The following is a 17172-nucleotide window of genomic DNA, read 5'->3' as shown; positions in this document are numbered from 1 at the left end:
CAGGATGGACAGTGGGGATGGGTAGGAGGGGGTCGGGAAGGGCTAAGGGATTGGGTGAGGGATTTAATTAGGGACTCATAAACGAGGACAGCCAGATGAGGAGAGTTGGTCTTGGATAGGGTCTGCTTGAGATCAATCACATCATTTTTGTGAGTCCAGGCTCTGAAGGACTCTTCAGAGTTATGGGTCCATCTTAGTCTAGGGGGGGTGGGAGGGAGGGGGTAGGGAGGGAGTCGCCTGACTCAGCGGGAAGGGTAAGGGATAAAAGGGTGATTGTAGGTAAATGGTCACTTTCTGTCCGTATATCGACATGGAAGTCGAGGATTTGGGGGAGGGCTTCAGGGGAAGATAAGGTGTAATCGAGCACACTGGCTCCTCTATGAGAATAGTGAGTGAATTTGCCGGGTGAGTCTTGGTCTAAAGAGCCGTTTAGAACTACTAGATTAAACTCTATAAGGAGATCTACCAGCTCGGAGGTATGTGGGTTAAAAGAACTGTCTTGGGATTGTCTTGGTCTTTGTAATATAGGGGGAATTGAGTCTTCAGGATCCCAGTTCATGTATTGGGCTAGGGCAGAATATCCAGTTCATGTTGAGTAGTTTCCCAGGTATGGAGAGGTTGACCATTCTTGATACAAAATAGTCTGACATCTGATGAAGCTCTGGATTTATATTAGCCCATGGAAAGCTGTGATTGTGCTAAACAGTTCAATAGGGTGGTTTTACATAACTTTCATCAGCCATGAATATGAAATAATGAGGAAGTATAAATGTGTAAAAATAAAAAGAGGATATGGTTGCTTCAGGCTAAATGAAGTTGCAGAATTAAAAGGGAATTGGGAGTGTTGTATAGAACCAAAGTACCTGTTGTTCAACTGAGGGCGTGAATTAACTTGGGTGGAGGCATAAAATGGAATCTTTATAGCTGCCAAGTGTCTAAAGTCAGCAGTTCTTATCCTCATCCGATTTCAAAATAATTTCGGGCAGTTAGTCTTGCACAGCCTTAACCTGCCTATAGATCTAACAAGGATAGGACAATGTATTGCCCTCTAGCTACTGTTGGCACTGTGACTCCAATCAGTCCAATGTCAGTCACCATGAAGGATGCAGTATTGATAAGCTTCCTCTTTTCCTGCTGCCCTAGAGAGGAGGAGGCAAATGTAGGGAGCATTACATTTAAAAATGGGACTTCTCTTTCAGTCTCAAGGTGTCCTGCAATCTAGTCCAAACATTCAGTTTTAATATTAATAAATATTAATATTAAAACTCAACAGTTTTAATATTAATAAAAATGAGAGTTAAAACTTGTTTCACATTCTCCCAGAATGCTCCAGTAACTATGTCCTAGAATCAATTTTTTTTTAAAAAAAAGCCCCAATCTTCTGATTCATGGCAGGTATGACACCACTGGTAATGGCACAGTGCCAGTAATTAAAGAGTTTAGGGGTATTTTGACGTGTGTGCAACTTGTAGCAATGAGACAGAGCCATGCACAGCCTGAAATAGAAAAAGGAACTCTTTAATTAGCAGCAATCTGTTGTTGCCAGGGATGTTATTTCTGCCATGCAGGCAGAGGTATGCAAGAGGATACTAGCCAATTCCTCCATGCTTGGACTTCACTAAGCAAAGCACTAAGGAGAGCTATAAATTAACTGCATTTGAGGTTTTTTTTTTTTTAAAAAAGAGATTTGTATGTCTTTTGTGTAAACTCACATTGAGTAGTTCATTGCACGCATCCATAAGCTTTCTCTCTGTTTCCCTGTGATAATCTAACACTGTTTCTTTGCCCACTGACTGGGTTTTCCCATTATGAATCAGACAGCTGATCTACAAGAGACAGTGTGTTTGCATGGGTACATTTGTCATGATGGCTCTAACTAAGGGTTTTTCTTCAAAACTGGCAGAAGAGAATGAAGAACGAACTATGATAGATCCCCATTCAAAGGAGGATGCCAAATTTAAAGAACTCATCAAGGTGAGGACTTTATTAATACATTGTTCTGGCTTCTTTTGATGCATAAATATATGTCTCTTACTAAATCATGCCTTATGCCTTGATCTGCACATTAATTAGAATAAGATAATAGAGTCCAGCAGTAGTATTATAACATCAAAGACTAAGGATCTAGCCTGGCTTTCAACTTTGATGGACCTATTTTTTTCTAAATGTAGTACAGACTAAAGAGTGAGTGGAGTACCTATTTAGCATCCCTCTATGTTAAAAAAAGTTATAGGTAGAAAGACAGTGTATTCAGGAGAAGACCATGCTTAGTACCTTAATCCTGGCTATATTAAAGGGTTTGCTTTTAACTTGCATGAGGTGGTTTATGAGGGAAAGCATTTAAAGACCATTTGCCATTTCAGAACTTTACCATCCCATTATTTGTGTGTTGTTCTGGCATTATACTTGTAGATGAAGAAAAGGAACCTTGTTCTATAAAAGTGTTGGAAGTGTCACAGCTTTTGGAAGAACCCCTCCAAAGAAGAGCTTTTCAAATTCTAGTGGTTTTCTGTGCCAGATACTTAGTCCATCTAGCCCAGTATTATCACCTTTGATTGACAGTGGCTTTTCAGGGTTTCAGACAGCATTCTTTCCTAGTCCTACTTGGAGATCCTGGTCTTCCCCGGTATTGTCCCACTAGGGAATCCTAACCAGGCCAGCCTTGCTTGGCTTCCAAAATCAATTGAGATCAGTGTGTTTGGGATGTTGTGGCAATAATAAAAATGGTTGTTATTATTGTTAAGTAGTATAAACATTTCATAGCTGCATAGTGACTAGTGGCTGCGAGGATGAACTGCGGGCGATGAAGCGAGAGGGGAGACGGCTGAAGCGCAGGTGGAGTTAATCCCACTGGGAGTCTGATCGAACATGACTTAGAGCCCATTATTGGGCCTATTTCGTGGCAATACGGCTGGCGAAATGGCAATATTTCTCCAGATGTATTGCTTCCTCAGAATGTCGTTGAGCAGAGCTGTTTCAGGTGGACCAAGATCTTCTTCAACTAGGAAATCTGGTGGAGGTCCCGGACTGCTCATCAGTTTGCTGTGGTGAGTTTGCCATTCATTTTGAGGGAAAAATCACTCAGATTCACAGTGGGTTGGACTCCACCATTACTGCAAAATCAGAGGATGTGTCCACTGTGCTGTGCTTAGGTCAAATATTAATGGATGAGTTTCACTTGTTGAGACCTGAGGATGTGGACAGGGTGCTTGGATCTGTCCATTCTCCCACTACTCCGCTCGGCCCTTGCCCATCTTGGCTAATTGGAAGATCTGCCAGGGGGGTTCGCACCTGGGTCCAGGAGGCTGTGAATGCCTCTTTGAGAGAGGGAGTGGTCCCTACCACCTTGAAAGAGGCGGTAATTCAGCCACTCCTTAAAAAGCCTAACCTGGATCCAAGGCTGGTGGTTAACTACCGACCAGTGGTGAACCTCCCTTATTTGGGCAAAAGTGTTGGAGCGGGTTGTGGCTGGGCAACTCCAGGTGCTGCTGGATGAAACAGGTTTTCTGGATCCATTTCAATCAGGTTTCAGGTCGGGTTTTGGTACAGAGACTGCCTTGGTCGCCCTGTATGATGACATTTGCCAGGAGAGAGACTGGGGGAGTGTGACCCTGTTTGATACTCTTGGACCTCTCAGCGGCTTTCGACACCATCAACCATGGTGTCCTTCTGGATAGGCTGGCTGGTTGGAAGTTGGGGGCACCGCTTTACGGTGGTTCTGCTCCTTCCTGGCTGACTGTGTCCAGAAGGTGATGCTGGGGGACAGTTGATCTGTCCCATGGCGTCTATGTCATGGGGTTCCTCAGGGCTCGATACTGTCCCCCATGCTGTTTAACATCTACATGAAACCCCTGGGAGAGGTCATCAGGAGGCTTCAGCTGAGGAGTCAGCAATATGCTGACAACACTCAGCTCTACCTCTCGTTTTCCACCAATCCAGGTGAGGCGGTTTCTGTGCTTGAACTCGTGTCTGGACCTTATAATGGACTGGATGGGGGTTAATAAATTGAAACTCAATCCAGACAAGATGGAAGTGCTATTAGTGGGTGCTTCACCAGACAGGCTGGAGGGCCATTTCCCTGCCCTGAATGGAGTTACACTCCCCCTAAGGGACAAGGTCCGCAGCCTGGGGGTGCTCCTGGACCTCAGTCTAACTCTAGAAGCCCGGGTGGACTCGGTGGCCAGGGGCGCCTTCCTTCAGCTTCAGAAATTGTACCAGCTACGGCCCTACCTGGATGAGGGGAGTCTCATGACAGTTACACACGCAGTGGTAACATCTCATATAGATTATTGCAATGTGCTCTACACGGGGCTGCCTTTGAAGACGGTCTGGCAATTGCAACTGGTCCAGAATCAAGCTGTGCGGCTGGTGAGTGGTGGGGCCACTAGGGAACATATCCAGCCGATTCTGATTAAATTACTTTGGTTACCAGTTGCTGCCCGGGCCCAATTCAAAGTGCTTCTTTTGGCATATAAAGTTCTAAATGGCTTGGGCCCTGGATACCTGAAGGACCGCCTCCTTCTATATGAACCTACCTGACAGTTAAGGTCTAGCCAGGGGGCCCTTTTGAAAGAGCTTTCCCACAAGGAGGTAAGGGGGATGGCTTGTAGACAAAGCTGCCCCCAGACTATGGAATGCCCTCCTGACTAAGATTTGTCTGGCGCCAACACTGATGACATTTTGGCACCAGGTCAAAACCTTCCTGTTCCAGAAGGCTTTTAAGTGAAATAATATCAACTTTGGGTCCTGATGGCAATTGTTAGAGTATCTATTTTAATTGTATTTTAATTGTTTTATCTTTTTTATTGTATTTTTATTGTATTTTAATTGTTGTGAGCCACCCAGAGAACTTTGGGTAGAGTGGGTGGCATATAAGTTAAATAAAATAAATAAATAAATAAATAATATTCCATCACTTCTAGCTGGCAAGGTCCTGCTGGGATTCTCCAGCCTATGCCACACCAGTGGGCACAGAAACCTCTGAAAATCCCAGCAGGGACTTGCTAACTAAAAGAGACTGGATGGTACACCGTTTGCCTTCTGCATTTATAATTAAGCAACAGCATTTCAGCCAATAATTAACTAGCCCAAAAGTGAGTTTGTAAAAAAGTTAAGGAGCAGCAAAAGTGCCATGATTATTCAAAGTAGTTTTTGGAGATACAGCTTTCTTAGTCTTTTGTTGCATAAAGAATCCTTTATTGCTTTGAAGACTAAACGATTTACTGTGACAAAATCTCCCATAGACTAGAATCAAATTTAGCAAGTGCCAAAAAACACTTTGATGTATTTACTCACAAAACACAGTTTTAAAAAATGTTTTTCTTTTAACCAGATATAATTCAATATCAGCAGTAACTATAACTGTATAATTTTTTTAAAAATCTCTTTTATGCAGGTTTTGATTGACTGGATTAATGATGTGCTGGTTGAAGAAAGAATCATAGTCAAGCAGCTTGAAGAGGATGTCTATGATGGGCAGGTGCTACAGAAACTATTGGGTGTGTTGCTGCCATAGGTTGCAGGTGTATCTATACTGCACAGTTCTTGGCATTTGCTTAGTTTCCAGTATCCACATCCAGGTTTTCCATTTCCTATGGCAACATGACTGCTGTCTTGGATTCATGAAGGGGAACTAATTTTAAATCGAGATCCTATTGCAAATTTTAGTATTGCTTTAACTGTCATGGCTTTATAGTATGGGAACCTAGGATTTGTAGTTTGGTTGTAGTCTCTCTGCTAGAGAGCTCCAGTCCAGGAGTGTTACAGATAGAGAGCTGCAGGACAGAATTCTAAATACCCTACCAAATTACATATCCCAGGTTCCTTTGGGATGGAGCCATGTACATTATCCAATGCTATGCTTGTGTAGAATAGATACAGTCTACATATGGGGGATAAAGCATTGAAGCTGGACTGAAGAGTGCCTGTAAATTCCTAGTCAGTCATGTTGTTCACCGAGTGGCCTTTGGTGAGGTAGGATTGTGCAACCAAAACTAACACACAAGAATGTTGTCAGGATCAAATGAGATGGTCCTCTGCCTGAAAGTCCATGGAGGAGGGGCAGAATACAGATTCAGTAAACAAAAAGAGTAACCATTTGGGTCATTCAGTTGAATGAGGCTGCATCAGTAATCGTTCATGACGAACAAAGAGAGGGCTTTGGCACCAACCCCTTTTCTGATTCCAATCTCCTTTGCCACGTCTGACAAATCTTGCTTCTGCCTTTCTGTTTTTCCAACCTAGAGAAGCTAGCTGGTCGCAAACTGAATGTGGCTGAAGTGACTCAGTCTGAAATTGGCCAGAAACAAAAGCTGCAGACAGTTCTGGAAGCTGTCCATGATCTACTGCGACCCCACGGCTGGACTATCAAGTGGAACATTGACTGTAAGAAGCTTTTCTGGAACAGGTTTGCTGTTGTGGAGATAGGGCTACTGCTCAGTGGCACAGCACCTGCTTTCCATGCATGAAGTTGTAGGTTCAATCCCTACCCCTGCCACTTAAAATGATCACAAGTAGCAAGATAAGGGTGACATTTTGGGGAGCTACCTCCAAATTAGGTAGGAGCGGGTTGGCAGGATGAATCTTCTGAACATATATGGTGGTAGCTTTATGTGTTCCGTCTCCCACATTGTGCTTTTTGTTTCATTCAGTGTTATAAGGGTGAAAACAGTATTCTGCAACTAGTATGGATTGTGCAAATCTGTCTTACTTGCATATTTTAGTTCAAGTGCAGCTGTTTATAGCTTTTAAATGTAGTTGGACACACCCATTTTCCCTCAGAGGCAGAACATAGTTGTTCTTTGGCTTCTAAAAATCGCTGTTTACCTGCCTCTCAGGTAAGAATAGAGGCTGTGAGTGTTTGAGGATAAACTGAGACACACTGTATGTGTTTGTGTGCTTATGTAAAGCTGTCAAGGATATGATTGTATGCTTCCTGAAATGTGTGGCAATTGAGATGTATGGGAGATAGTGTTCTAAGTTTGTATTTGGGCATGCATGGACTTAAAAATGTTACTTTGGGCAGTCATTTGGGGGAAATGTTAGCTATTTTTTTCTATTTAGATAAAGTTTTTAAAATTATTCATTTCTTTAAAATATTTTTACCCTGCCTTTCACTTTGAAAAGACCCAAGGCAGTCATTAAAAGACAATATACAAATTTTAAAATTGTAAGTGTACAGATATTTTAAAAAGAATTTTTAAAGTATCGTATTAAAAATGGTAACTAAAATCAATACAAAAAACACTTAAAAGCACCAGAGCACAACCTTCTCAGACTGCCAGTCACTGAGGAAAAGCCTGTCTGAAGAGAAAGGTCTTTGTCCACTTGCAGAAGGATAGCAAGATGGATCCCGCCTCCTTCATGGGAGAGGGTTCCAGAGTCTGGGAGCAGCAACATAGAAGGCCCTTACCCCTGTCCCCAACAAACACACCTGAGAGGGTGGTGAGACCAAGAGAGAGGCCTCTCCTGATGATCTTACAGCCCAGGCAGGCTCATAGAGGGAGATGCAGTCTTTTAGATAGCTTGGCCCCAAGTTGCTTATGGCTTTATAGGATAAAAACAGCACTTTGAATTGTGTCCAGAAACAGATTGGCAGCCAGTGGAACTGTTGTAACAGGTGTTACATGTTCCCAGAACCAGCCCCAGTTAACTACCTGGTGGAGGCATTTTGGACTCTTCGAAGTTTCCGAACACTTTCCAGAGGAAGACCTACATAGAGTAGGTTACAGTAATCCAAACAAAAGATGCAACTAGGACATGTGTCACCATGGCTAAATTGGAGCTCTCAAGAGATGAGCACAGCTGGCACACCAGTTTTAACTGTGAAAAGGCACTCTTGGCCACTGCTGAAACCTGGGCATCCAGGTTTAGAGATGAATCCAAGAGCACCCTCAAGCTGCACACCTGTGTTTTCAGAGGGAGTGTAACTCCATCCAGCACAGGCTGAACCTCTATTTCCTTGATCTGCCTTTCAGTTGACCAGGAGCACTTCTGTCTTTACTGACACCAGGCACCGATCTACAGCCAGAATAGCTTCCTCATATTTAGATGGAAAAGTGAGATAGAGTTGGGTGTCATCCACATATTGGTGACATATTTTAAAGATTACTTTAAAAGCATGTATGAATGCATAGTACTACAAGTGACTTTTATGTAGTGAGGAACAACCAGCAAACATCCTTTTCAAAAATTAACACGAATGTGTTAAGTTTTTGTAGAAATGTTTCCAAGCTCTGGTTGTTCCCCACATTGGCTTGTGAAATCTCTGTCTCCAAGGGAGTCTGCTTCAGAATAAGACATGTTAAAGCAAAACAGTGGGCATGGGGAAGGCAGGTGCTGAACAGTCTTGCTTGCAAGTACAGTGATGGCTCAACTTATGACCGTCCCGACATACGACCATTTCGAGTTGCGACCAGCTCCTGCCGCAAAATTTTGCTTCTACTTGCGATGGGAGCCTCGAGTTACAACCAGAAAAAGGCAGGGAAAAAAGGCGAGGAATTCAAATGTAGGTACTAACCGTTGGTCGGTGAGAGCTTCTTTGTAGCTCTTTTGCCCCCAATGGTTAGGAGGCTTCGAACTGCCTGGTGCTGGTTTCTGCTCCTGAGTAAATACATTTACTTTGTTTTGCAGGGTGGGTTTGAGTTTGTGGGGGGGGGTTATGTTTCTGTGCTGTGATATTTTTTTGGTTTTTTTCCCCAGCCCCATCGCATTCCAATGGAGTTTGGTGTGTGTAGGGGGGTATTTTTTTTTTCAGCCCCATCGTGTTCTGATGGGTCTGGCTCTGTGTGTGTGGTGTTTTTTTGTTATTCTTTTTTAGCCCCATCACGTTCCGATGGGGCTGGCTGTGTGGGTGTGGGTGCTTTTATTCATCCAACTAGCTCAATGGCATCAGCTCTCACTGGCAGCATCTTTCTAGGGTTTAGGCAAGATGAAACCCTAAAGTCCTCCATGAAGTTCCCTGGTGTTCCCTGATAGTCTTCTGCCAACATACTAATCAGGTTTGATACTGCTCAGTATCTACAATCAGACAAGATCAAATTTGTACAAAAATCTTGCTTATATTGTCTGGGAAGTGTTTGTCTTGCATTTTGCCCTCCAGCCTCGTTTGGTGTGGTATTGAGCAGCTAACAAAATTGGAGGGCTTATCAGGCTGTTATCTGACTGCCCTATGGAGCTGGTGGGTAGGGATTGACCTAGTATGTGCTTCATCCCATGAGTTATATAGATCTAACATGTACATTTACTCAGAAGAAAATCCCATTGATTTTTGTGCTGCTTCAAGATAAAGTGCTCAGGGTTGTTTATTTTTTTATGCACTAATTTTTAATCTTGTGGTCACGTAAACATCATGTAGAGATGCACCATCCTTTGCTCTGGCTTCTCTGTTAGGTAGGGTCCTTGACACAGCCGCAGTTGTCAGTAGATTGGAGTGGAAGGTGGCTGGTGGGTGTTTGTCTGAGAGGCAGCAGGCCAGAGGAGGAAAAGGGAGGAGAACTGCAGAAGCAGACCTGGCCAAGGTTTTGCCTGCAATGGTAATCTTTCCCTGTTCTTTGTATTCTACAAGCTAAGGTGGTTACCCAGGGATAGGCTTGATGCTGATGCATCCATATTGCCCTCCCCTCTGCCAAGGCAGAGAGCCAAGCCCATATGACAGATCTAAAACTTCCTATAAAGCATTCATTCCTGATTACCTTTAAAAGTATATGCCTTTTTTTTCCTTTTAAGCAATCCATGGCAAGAACCTAGTGTCCATCCTCCACCTGCTCGTAGCATTGGCCATGCATTTCCGGGCCCCCATCAGACTTCCTGAACATGTTTCTGTGCAAGTAGTGGTTGTAAGGGTAAGAAGTTCTTGATTGTTTGTCTTTGAAATAATATCCTATCATATTCTGCACAGCGAAAGTGGTTAGACAATTAAGCTAGTGCCACACACAACCAACAAACATCTGAAACCCAAACCTGAAAAGGATTCACTTTAAAAATCCAAGGGGTTGTAGACTATAAAACTGAATCGAGCTGTTTGCTACCACTGTCTGTCCTGTGTCTCTGGAGAGTGCAGATACATCCCCAGGGATGTGGAAAGGTGGGGTCTAAGTGAGAGCTTGGACTATAAAGCTAGAATCACTAGCCTGTGCTGGGAAATATCATCCAAAAGAGTAACTGCTCCAAGTTCTCGATGCTGCTGTATGGCCCACTGGGTGTAAGTCAAAATAATTGTTTCATGGATTGCTGCCTTGTTGTGGCGAAGGGTCTTGAGTAACTCAGAGAAGCTATGGGCTATGCCGTGCAGGGACACCCAAGATGGACAGGTCATAGTGGAGAGTTCTGACTAAATGCAATCCACCTGGAGTAGGAATTGGCAAGCCACTCCAGTATCTTTACCAAGAATACCCCATTAACAGAAACAAAAGGCTTAAAGATATGGCGCTGGAAGATGGGCCCCTCAGGTCGGAAGGCGTCCAACATGCTACTGAGGAAGAGCAGAGGACAAGTAGCTCCAGAGTTAATGAAATGGTTAGGCCAATGTCAAAAGGACGCTCAGCTGTGGACATGCCTGGAGGTGAAAGGAAAGTCCAATGCTGCAAAGAAAAATCCTGCATAGGACCTGGAATGTAAGATCAATGAGCCCTGGGAAGCTGGATGTGGTCAAACAGAAGATGACAAGAATAAACATTGACATCCTGGGCGTCAGTGAACTAAAATGGACGGGAATAGGCGAATTCAATTCAGATTATCATCATATCTACTATTGTGGGCAAGGGTCCCATAGAAGGAGTGGAATAGCCCTCATAGTCAACAAAAGAGTGGGAAAAGCTTTACTGGGATACAATCTCAAAAATGATAGAATGATTTCAATACAAATCCAAGGCAGGAGAGTGCAAAAAATGGTCTGAAGCTCAACATTAAAAAAACAAACCCTAAGCTCATGGCCACTGGTCCCATCACCTCCTTGCAAATAGAAGGGGAAGATATGGAGGTAGTGACAGATTTTACTTTCTTGGGCTCCATGATCACTGCAGATGCCTGCTTCTTGGGAGGAAAGCAATGACAAACCTAGACAGCATCTTAAAAAGCAGAGACCTCACCTTGCCAACAAATGTCCGCATAGTCAAAGCTATGGTTTTTCCAGTAGCGATGTATGGAAGTGAGAGCTGGACAATAAAGAATGCTGACCGTGGAAGAATTGATGCTTTCGAATTGTGGTGCTGGAGGAGACTCTTGAGAGTCTCCTGGACTGCAAAGAGAACCTATCCATTTTGAAGGAAATCAAACCTGAGTGCTGAGGCTCCAATACTTTGGCCATCTGATGAGAAGAAAAGATTCCCTGGAAAAGACCCTGATGTTGGGAAAGTGTGAAGGCAAGAGGAGAAGGGGACGACAGAGGACAAGATGGTCGGACAGTGTCATCGAAGCGACCAACATGAATTTGACTAAACTCTGGGAGGCAGTGGAAAACAGGACGGCCTGACGTACTCTGGTCCATGGGGTCACGAAGAGTTGGACACAGCTAAACAAGAAAGTACTATTATAACATCTCTTTTTATTTGATTTCTGTTTTCCTTGTCCCTGGCTGTTGAAACCTGTATACATCTCATGACTGATGAAGCTCTGAACAGTCTATGGGTTTGAAAAACAAAACAAAAACATTTTGCTATACTGGTCACAGTGGTGGCTGCCATGTCCTACGTGAGCTTTTTGTTGATGTTGGTTGTTTTCTGTGCTTGATGATACTTCCCAGGGGGAGGAAAACAAGACCATTACATGAACAGCACTGCTGAATAGATTGATGGCATAAACTTGCAAAGGCCCCTAAAGGTTCAGTACAATTTCTAGCCTACACAGAATGTGAAAGATTAATGCCTCCCTTTGGTGGTTTGTTTTTCATTTAAAGTGGTGGTCACTTAGTGCTGGAATTGCTTTGCTGCAGGCAGAGGAGTGCATCTGGATGTTGTGCACAGCCTTATGCCTTCAGAGGAGTGTGTCCTTCCTTTATTATCTTCATCTGTTGGAGGAGAAAATGAATCCTAGCAGAAAATACAATTAACATAACGACAACATGCATGACAGTGCATTTGTCAGTCTCTTTGGCACTTTCAAAAATGTTTCATAAAAGTACCACTAGGTGGTACCTTTGAAGGGAAGGATTTTTCCACTTCATAGCCTGCATTCATTGTTTGCACATTCCTGTGGGGAAAAAAAGCCAGTCAAGGACTGGTTTAGGTTGGAGTGTGGGTTGTTTGAGCTCTCTCTCTCTGTTTTGAGATAGTCAACTAATAATTAAGGTTGTCATTTAGTTAAGGAAGACACTGTTGATTTTAATCACACTCATTGAATGAATTTGTTCTTATGTTCAAATACAGATTGAACAAATTACTCTGAAGAAAAAAGTGTGGTTTCTTTGTTTTTAAGCAATGTGTATGTCTACTATACTAGATGCCATCTTAGAAGATGTGTTCAGTTCTTCAAAAAACCTCCAGTTTATGAATGTGGGATACTGTGCTTCTGTACCCACAATCCAAAAAGCCAGGAAATGGCCCAATATTGCTAAACAATTTTGAGCCCATATTGCCAGCTGGAAAAAGGATGCCATACATAGCAAAGGGCTGCCTGAATGTTGACACCAGTGACAGCAGTCAAGATGTCTACAGGATACCCTCTTCTGCTCACTAGCATTCACAAAGTGACACCTTGCAGCAGAACATCCCAGAAGCTGACTCCTTTTTTTCAATCAGTTAACCAGTTAGCCACTTCTCAGCCAAACACAAAGCAATTGTCAGGACTGTTTTCCTCCTGTTTGTGAAAAATGAGGGATTCTTCTAAGAAAATGGTGGTGTCGTTTTCAGTAGCTTTTAATCAGTTGGTCATCAGCATTGTTTCAGCCCATCATGTGGTTTTAAACCAAAAAGTAGCCAGCTAAACCCTTCAGTCCTGTTACTGCTCACAATCTGTTCTGTGCTGTTCAAGTGATGTTGACATATATTGCTCAGAGCAAACTCACAGGACTAGTCTCTTCATAGTTGGTGGGACTCTGCTTCCTTCTGTTCTTATATCTTCTGATATTTACTAGAGGGATAATTTGGAAGTTTTCTCTGGCTAGAAAAAACAAGAAACAGTAAAGAAATACTGTATATGAGCCCCTAAAAGGTGATTGATATCTAAGCTAGGCCAGGTGGGGGCCGCAAAATGGGTATGCTATGTATTTCTCTTTTGAAATCCCTGTAACCTTGTTTTCCATTCTCCTTCCTTCCAGAAACGGGAAGGGCTACTTCATACAGCCCATGTTACAGAGGAGCTCACCACCACCACAGAGTAAGCACAGCTCTCCTTATCCTTCTGCCACCGTTTGTGCAAAGCTAGGTGCTCAGCATTATTCATTTCTGTATACTGTATATCTTGTTCTTATGTGGAATCTCGTTGGATAGCCCCATTGGGTTTTATCTCCTAAAGAGAATCTTTTCAGTTAATACTTTTGTGTGCCTGCCAAGAAAATTCCTTACACAGCACATGATTGTGCGGTACAGTCTAGAGTTTAAGCTTGGTTAGGTGTGTCATGAGCCAAGCTGCTGCAGCCTCACTTTTGCTCTGTATGGCCTGGGAACCAAAGTAGGATGCAACCGCTGCTTCCCTGTGATTGTGCATTTCACAGTGGTGGTGAGCAAGGGGGTTCTGAGGGAAAATATGTATCCAAGCATAATTGAATTGCCCCTTGAAGAACTCCATTATGCTGCTGTTACCTTCTAGCAGAATGGAGTAAGTGGCTCCAGCAGTCAGAATTTAGGGAGACAGATGAAAGTAGGAGCTGATTCCGAAATGGCACAAAGGAATGTTTAAAAGTGTGAGCCCTAGTCTGAGTGGAATTCCAGTTTTTAGTCTGATCTAGGCCCAGTTTCTTTGGCCAGTGACCCCAAAGGTGCCTGAATTTGAGTTAAGAATTACTTATAAGCACACAAAAGCCTGTCTTTCTGGCCCTGAACAAAATTGTGTATAAGCAGCATGACCAAAAGGATCGGAGCTTTGAAATGTTTGTTATCATTAACAAGCTTTGAGCCTACTTGTCTTGAATATTAGCCCAATCTTTACGCTTCCCAACATGGCATGCTACTTTTGAAAATGATAGAGATTTTTAGAGTGGTTTTTGACAGGGATTGGGGAAACAACTGTTTGAAGAAACAGCCCCTTTGATTTCAGGATTTTATGTAATGGTATGTAATAAAGGAGAGAAAATAGCTTTTTAGAATTTGAAAGCAGTTCTCTCTTTCTTGAAAGATTTTCTTGCAACATTGACTTCAGATGGGGGGGGGGAATGAACTCTCACATTTGAAATATCCTTATTTAAATGTGGGCTATTCCAAAATCATTAATGATCTAAGCATTTTCTACAAACTCTGATTTGCAGGATGATGATGGGGAGATTTGGTAAGTTACATATTTTAATTTGGGGAATAAATCCACGATTATGTTCTGAGGCCGAAACAATATTAATTTGAATAAAGTAGCTGAAATTAATAATACTAAAGTATTTTTGTGTGTGTTACATTTCATTAATGCTTCCCTTGTTCACACTGATGCATTTTTGGTCAGATGGGTTATTGCTGTCTCATTTCTGCTTTGTACCTAAGCTTGGGACCACTGTATAACTGTTGCAGGTGCTTCTGGTTCCTTCTTTTCTGTTGCATCAGGTTTCTTCCTGTTGAATGTTGTCATTGGTCTGGTGAACATTTGCTGTTTCTAAGTAGCAAAGGCATGTGATGGAATGTAACATTGCCTTTGTTTCCCCTCCAGTCTTTGTCATTGCATGAGATGAGCACCTACTTTTCACATGGATTCCATAAGAATAATGTGTGTGCATAAATTGCTTCCATGAACTGTTTTCCTTTCATTCTGAAAAAATAAAATCTTTTCCTTCTTAAACTTAGAACGGGATGCTTTTGATACACTTTTTGATCATGCTCCAGACAAACTAAGTGTAGTGAAAAAGGTAAGATTTTAATTTTTTTTATTGCATGGGATGGTGATCTGCAGACACAGGGTACAACAGCATCAGCTTGCACTATCTGTCACCATCTGAATTAAAAGGGACGCTGTGGTAGGAGACCCAGGAGGACACCACTGCTGACACAAAGGCATAAAAGAGCAAGACTGGAATATGCCAAAACCTATGTGACAAAACCACAATCCTTCTGGGAGAACATACTGTGGACAGATGAGACAAAAGTAGAGCTTTTTAGTCAAGGACATCATGGCACTGTTTACAGAAAAAGAAATGAAGCATTCAAAGAAAAGAACACAGTCCCTACAGTCAAACATGTGGAGATTCAAATATGTTTTGGGGTTGCTTTGCTGCTTCTGGTACCGGATGCCTTGACTGTGTGAATGGTATCATGAAATCTGATGATTACCAAATAATTTTGGGGTGCAACGTAGTGGCCAGTGTCAGAAAGGTGCATCTCCACCAGAGGTCATGGGTCTTCCAGCAGGACAATGACCCAAAATGCACTTCAAAAAGCACTCAGATATGGTTACAAAGTGCTAGAGAGTTCTGAAATGGCCAGCAATGAGTTCAGATCTGAATCCCATAGAACGCCTGTGGGGAGATCTCAAAACAGTATTTGGGAGAAGGCATCCTTCAAATCTGAAGGCCCTGGAGCAGTTTGCAAAAGAAGAGTGGTCCAAAATTCCAATGTAGAAGTGTAAGAAACTCATTCATGGTTACAGGAAGTGATTGATTTCAGTTATTTTTTCCAAAGGGGATGCTACCAAATATTGTTAAGGGTGCTAATAATTTTAGACAGTGCGTTTTTGGGATTGTATAAGATTTGACCTTTCTTCTCTGTGTTTATGTGTTGTTCCAATGCAAATCAAAGAAATGAACATGTGATTACCAAAACATTTGCAAGTGCAACAATTTTCTGAGGGAAGGGTTGCATTTTCTGATAGAACTTCAAGGGTGCCAATATATTTGGCCATGACTATATATAATGAAAATATACACACAAAAGAAATCTTTTGGGATTTGTATGTCTAGCAGGTTTATTTTTTTTATTTTATTCTGAGATGAGTTGTTGTGATCTACAATCTACTGCAGGCATGCTGAATTCCTCCTGTGATTGCTTTTAATTAACACTGTCATTTCCCTCCTCCACCCTTATTTTATGTCCACTCCTAGCAAATGTAGGTGGATTGTTATCTCAAACATTGACTCAACAGTGATAAAAAATATTTACAGTGGTGCCTCGCTTAACGAGCGCACCACATAACGACGAAATCGCATAGCGATCCGTTTTTTCGGATTGCTAATGCGATCGCTTAACGTTTTTCCTATAGGGCACAATTCGCTTTGCGAAGACCGGTAAGCGTTTCGCTTACCGATCTTCGCAAAACAAAGCCCGACGATCAGCTGTTCGGCAGCCAAAATGGCCGCCGGAAGCCCGGAAATGGCCCAAAATGGCCGCGCGCAGCGTTTTCGCGCCCTCGTTAAGCGAGGCGAGGGCGCGAAAATGGCTGCCGGCCATTACGAAGCTTCGTTGAACGGTGAGTATTTGGCCCATTTGGAACGCATTAAACCATGTTTAATGCGTTCCAATGGAAATCCCTGCCCCGTTCAACGATGCTTCAGCATAGCGAAGGTTAATCCGGAACGGATTAACCTCGCTATGCGAGGCACCACTGTACAATCTATGTATTAGTCTAAAAATATTTTTAAACCCCCCTTCCTGCCAACACAAAGACAGATTGAGGGATGAAATGTACTGTATGTGCATTTTAATTGAGTTCTGGGACTCCACTCATTTGATGGCTGAGACGGAAGGATCTGTGGTTATTCAGTGGCCATTATATAGAGCTTTCTGCTCTGTGTGCAACATAGAGGAAAATGACTAGTTTAATAGATTAAAGGCTACATCCAGTGTTAAGCCCAAATAGAGTGGACTTATTAAAATCAAGAAAACCTATCTCCTATTCCTTTCATTGGGTCTACTTTAGCTGGAGCTGAAACCGGATTTAGCCTCAAGAGTGTAAAGGCCCATCTAACCCCGAACTTCCTACTCCAGTTGGTAGCATTTTTCAGGTAGAGGCCTTTCCCAGTCATGCCGCTTGATTTCCATTTTTAACTGGAGATGGTAGGGATTCTGTGGTAAAAAGGTCTTACACAATTTGTGTAAAAATACTTTG

General features: G+C 42.6%; 1 protein-coding gene across 4 annotated transcripts in view; it reads left to right on the top strand.

Annotated features, from left to right (window-relative positions):
• Positions 1 to 17172, top strand: part of PARVB (parvin beta) — a 70616-nt gene that overhangs the window by 44783 nt on the left and 8661 nt on the right. For all 4 annotated transcript variants that reach the window (XM_073000835.2, XM_020788903.3, XM_020788905.3 and 1 more), the window contains exons 3-9: positions 1904 to 1974; positions 5396 to 5498; positions 6244 to 6384; positions 9727 to 9842; positions 13253 to 13311; positions 14399 to 14418; positions 14919 to 14980. In XM_073000835.2, the coding sequence (XP_072856936.1) occupies positions 1904 to 1974; positions 5396 to 5498; positions 6244 to 6384; positions 9727 to 9842; positions 13253 to 13311; positions 14399 to 14418; positions 14919 to 14980 (572 nt within the window). The remainder of the gene's footprint in view (positions 1 to 1903; positions 1975 to 5395; positions 5499 to 6243; positions 6385 to 9726; positions 9843 to 13252; positions 13312 to 14398; positions 14419 to 14918; positions 14981 to 17172) is intronic.

Source organism: Pogona vitticeps, chromosome 5 (genome assembly GCF_051106095.1).
Source record: "Pogona vitticeps strain Pit_001003342236 chromosome 5, PviZW2.1, whole genome shotgun sequence".
Lineage (NCBI taxonomy): Eukaryota > Metazoa > Chordata > Lepidosauria > Squamata > Agamidae > Pogona > Pogona vitticeps.
The sequence above is the reverse complement of the archived record's forward strand: the minus strand, read 5'-3'. Positions and strand labels throughout refer to the sequence as shown.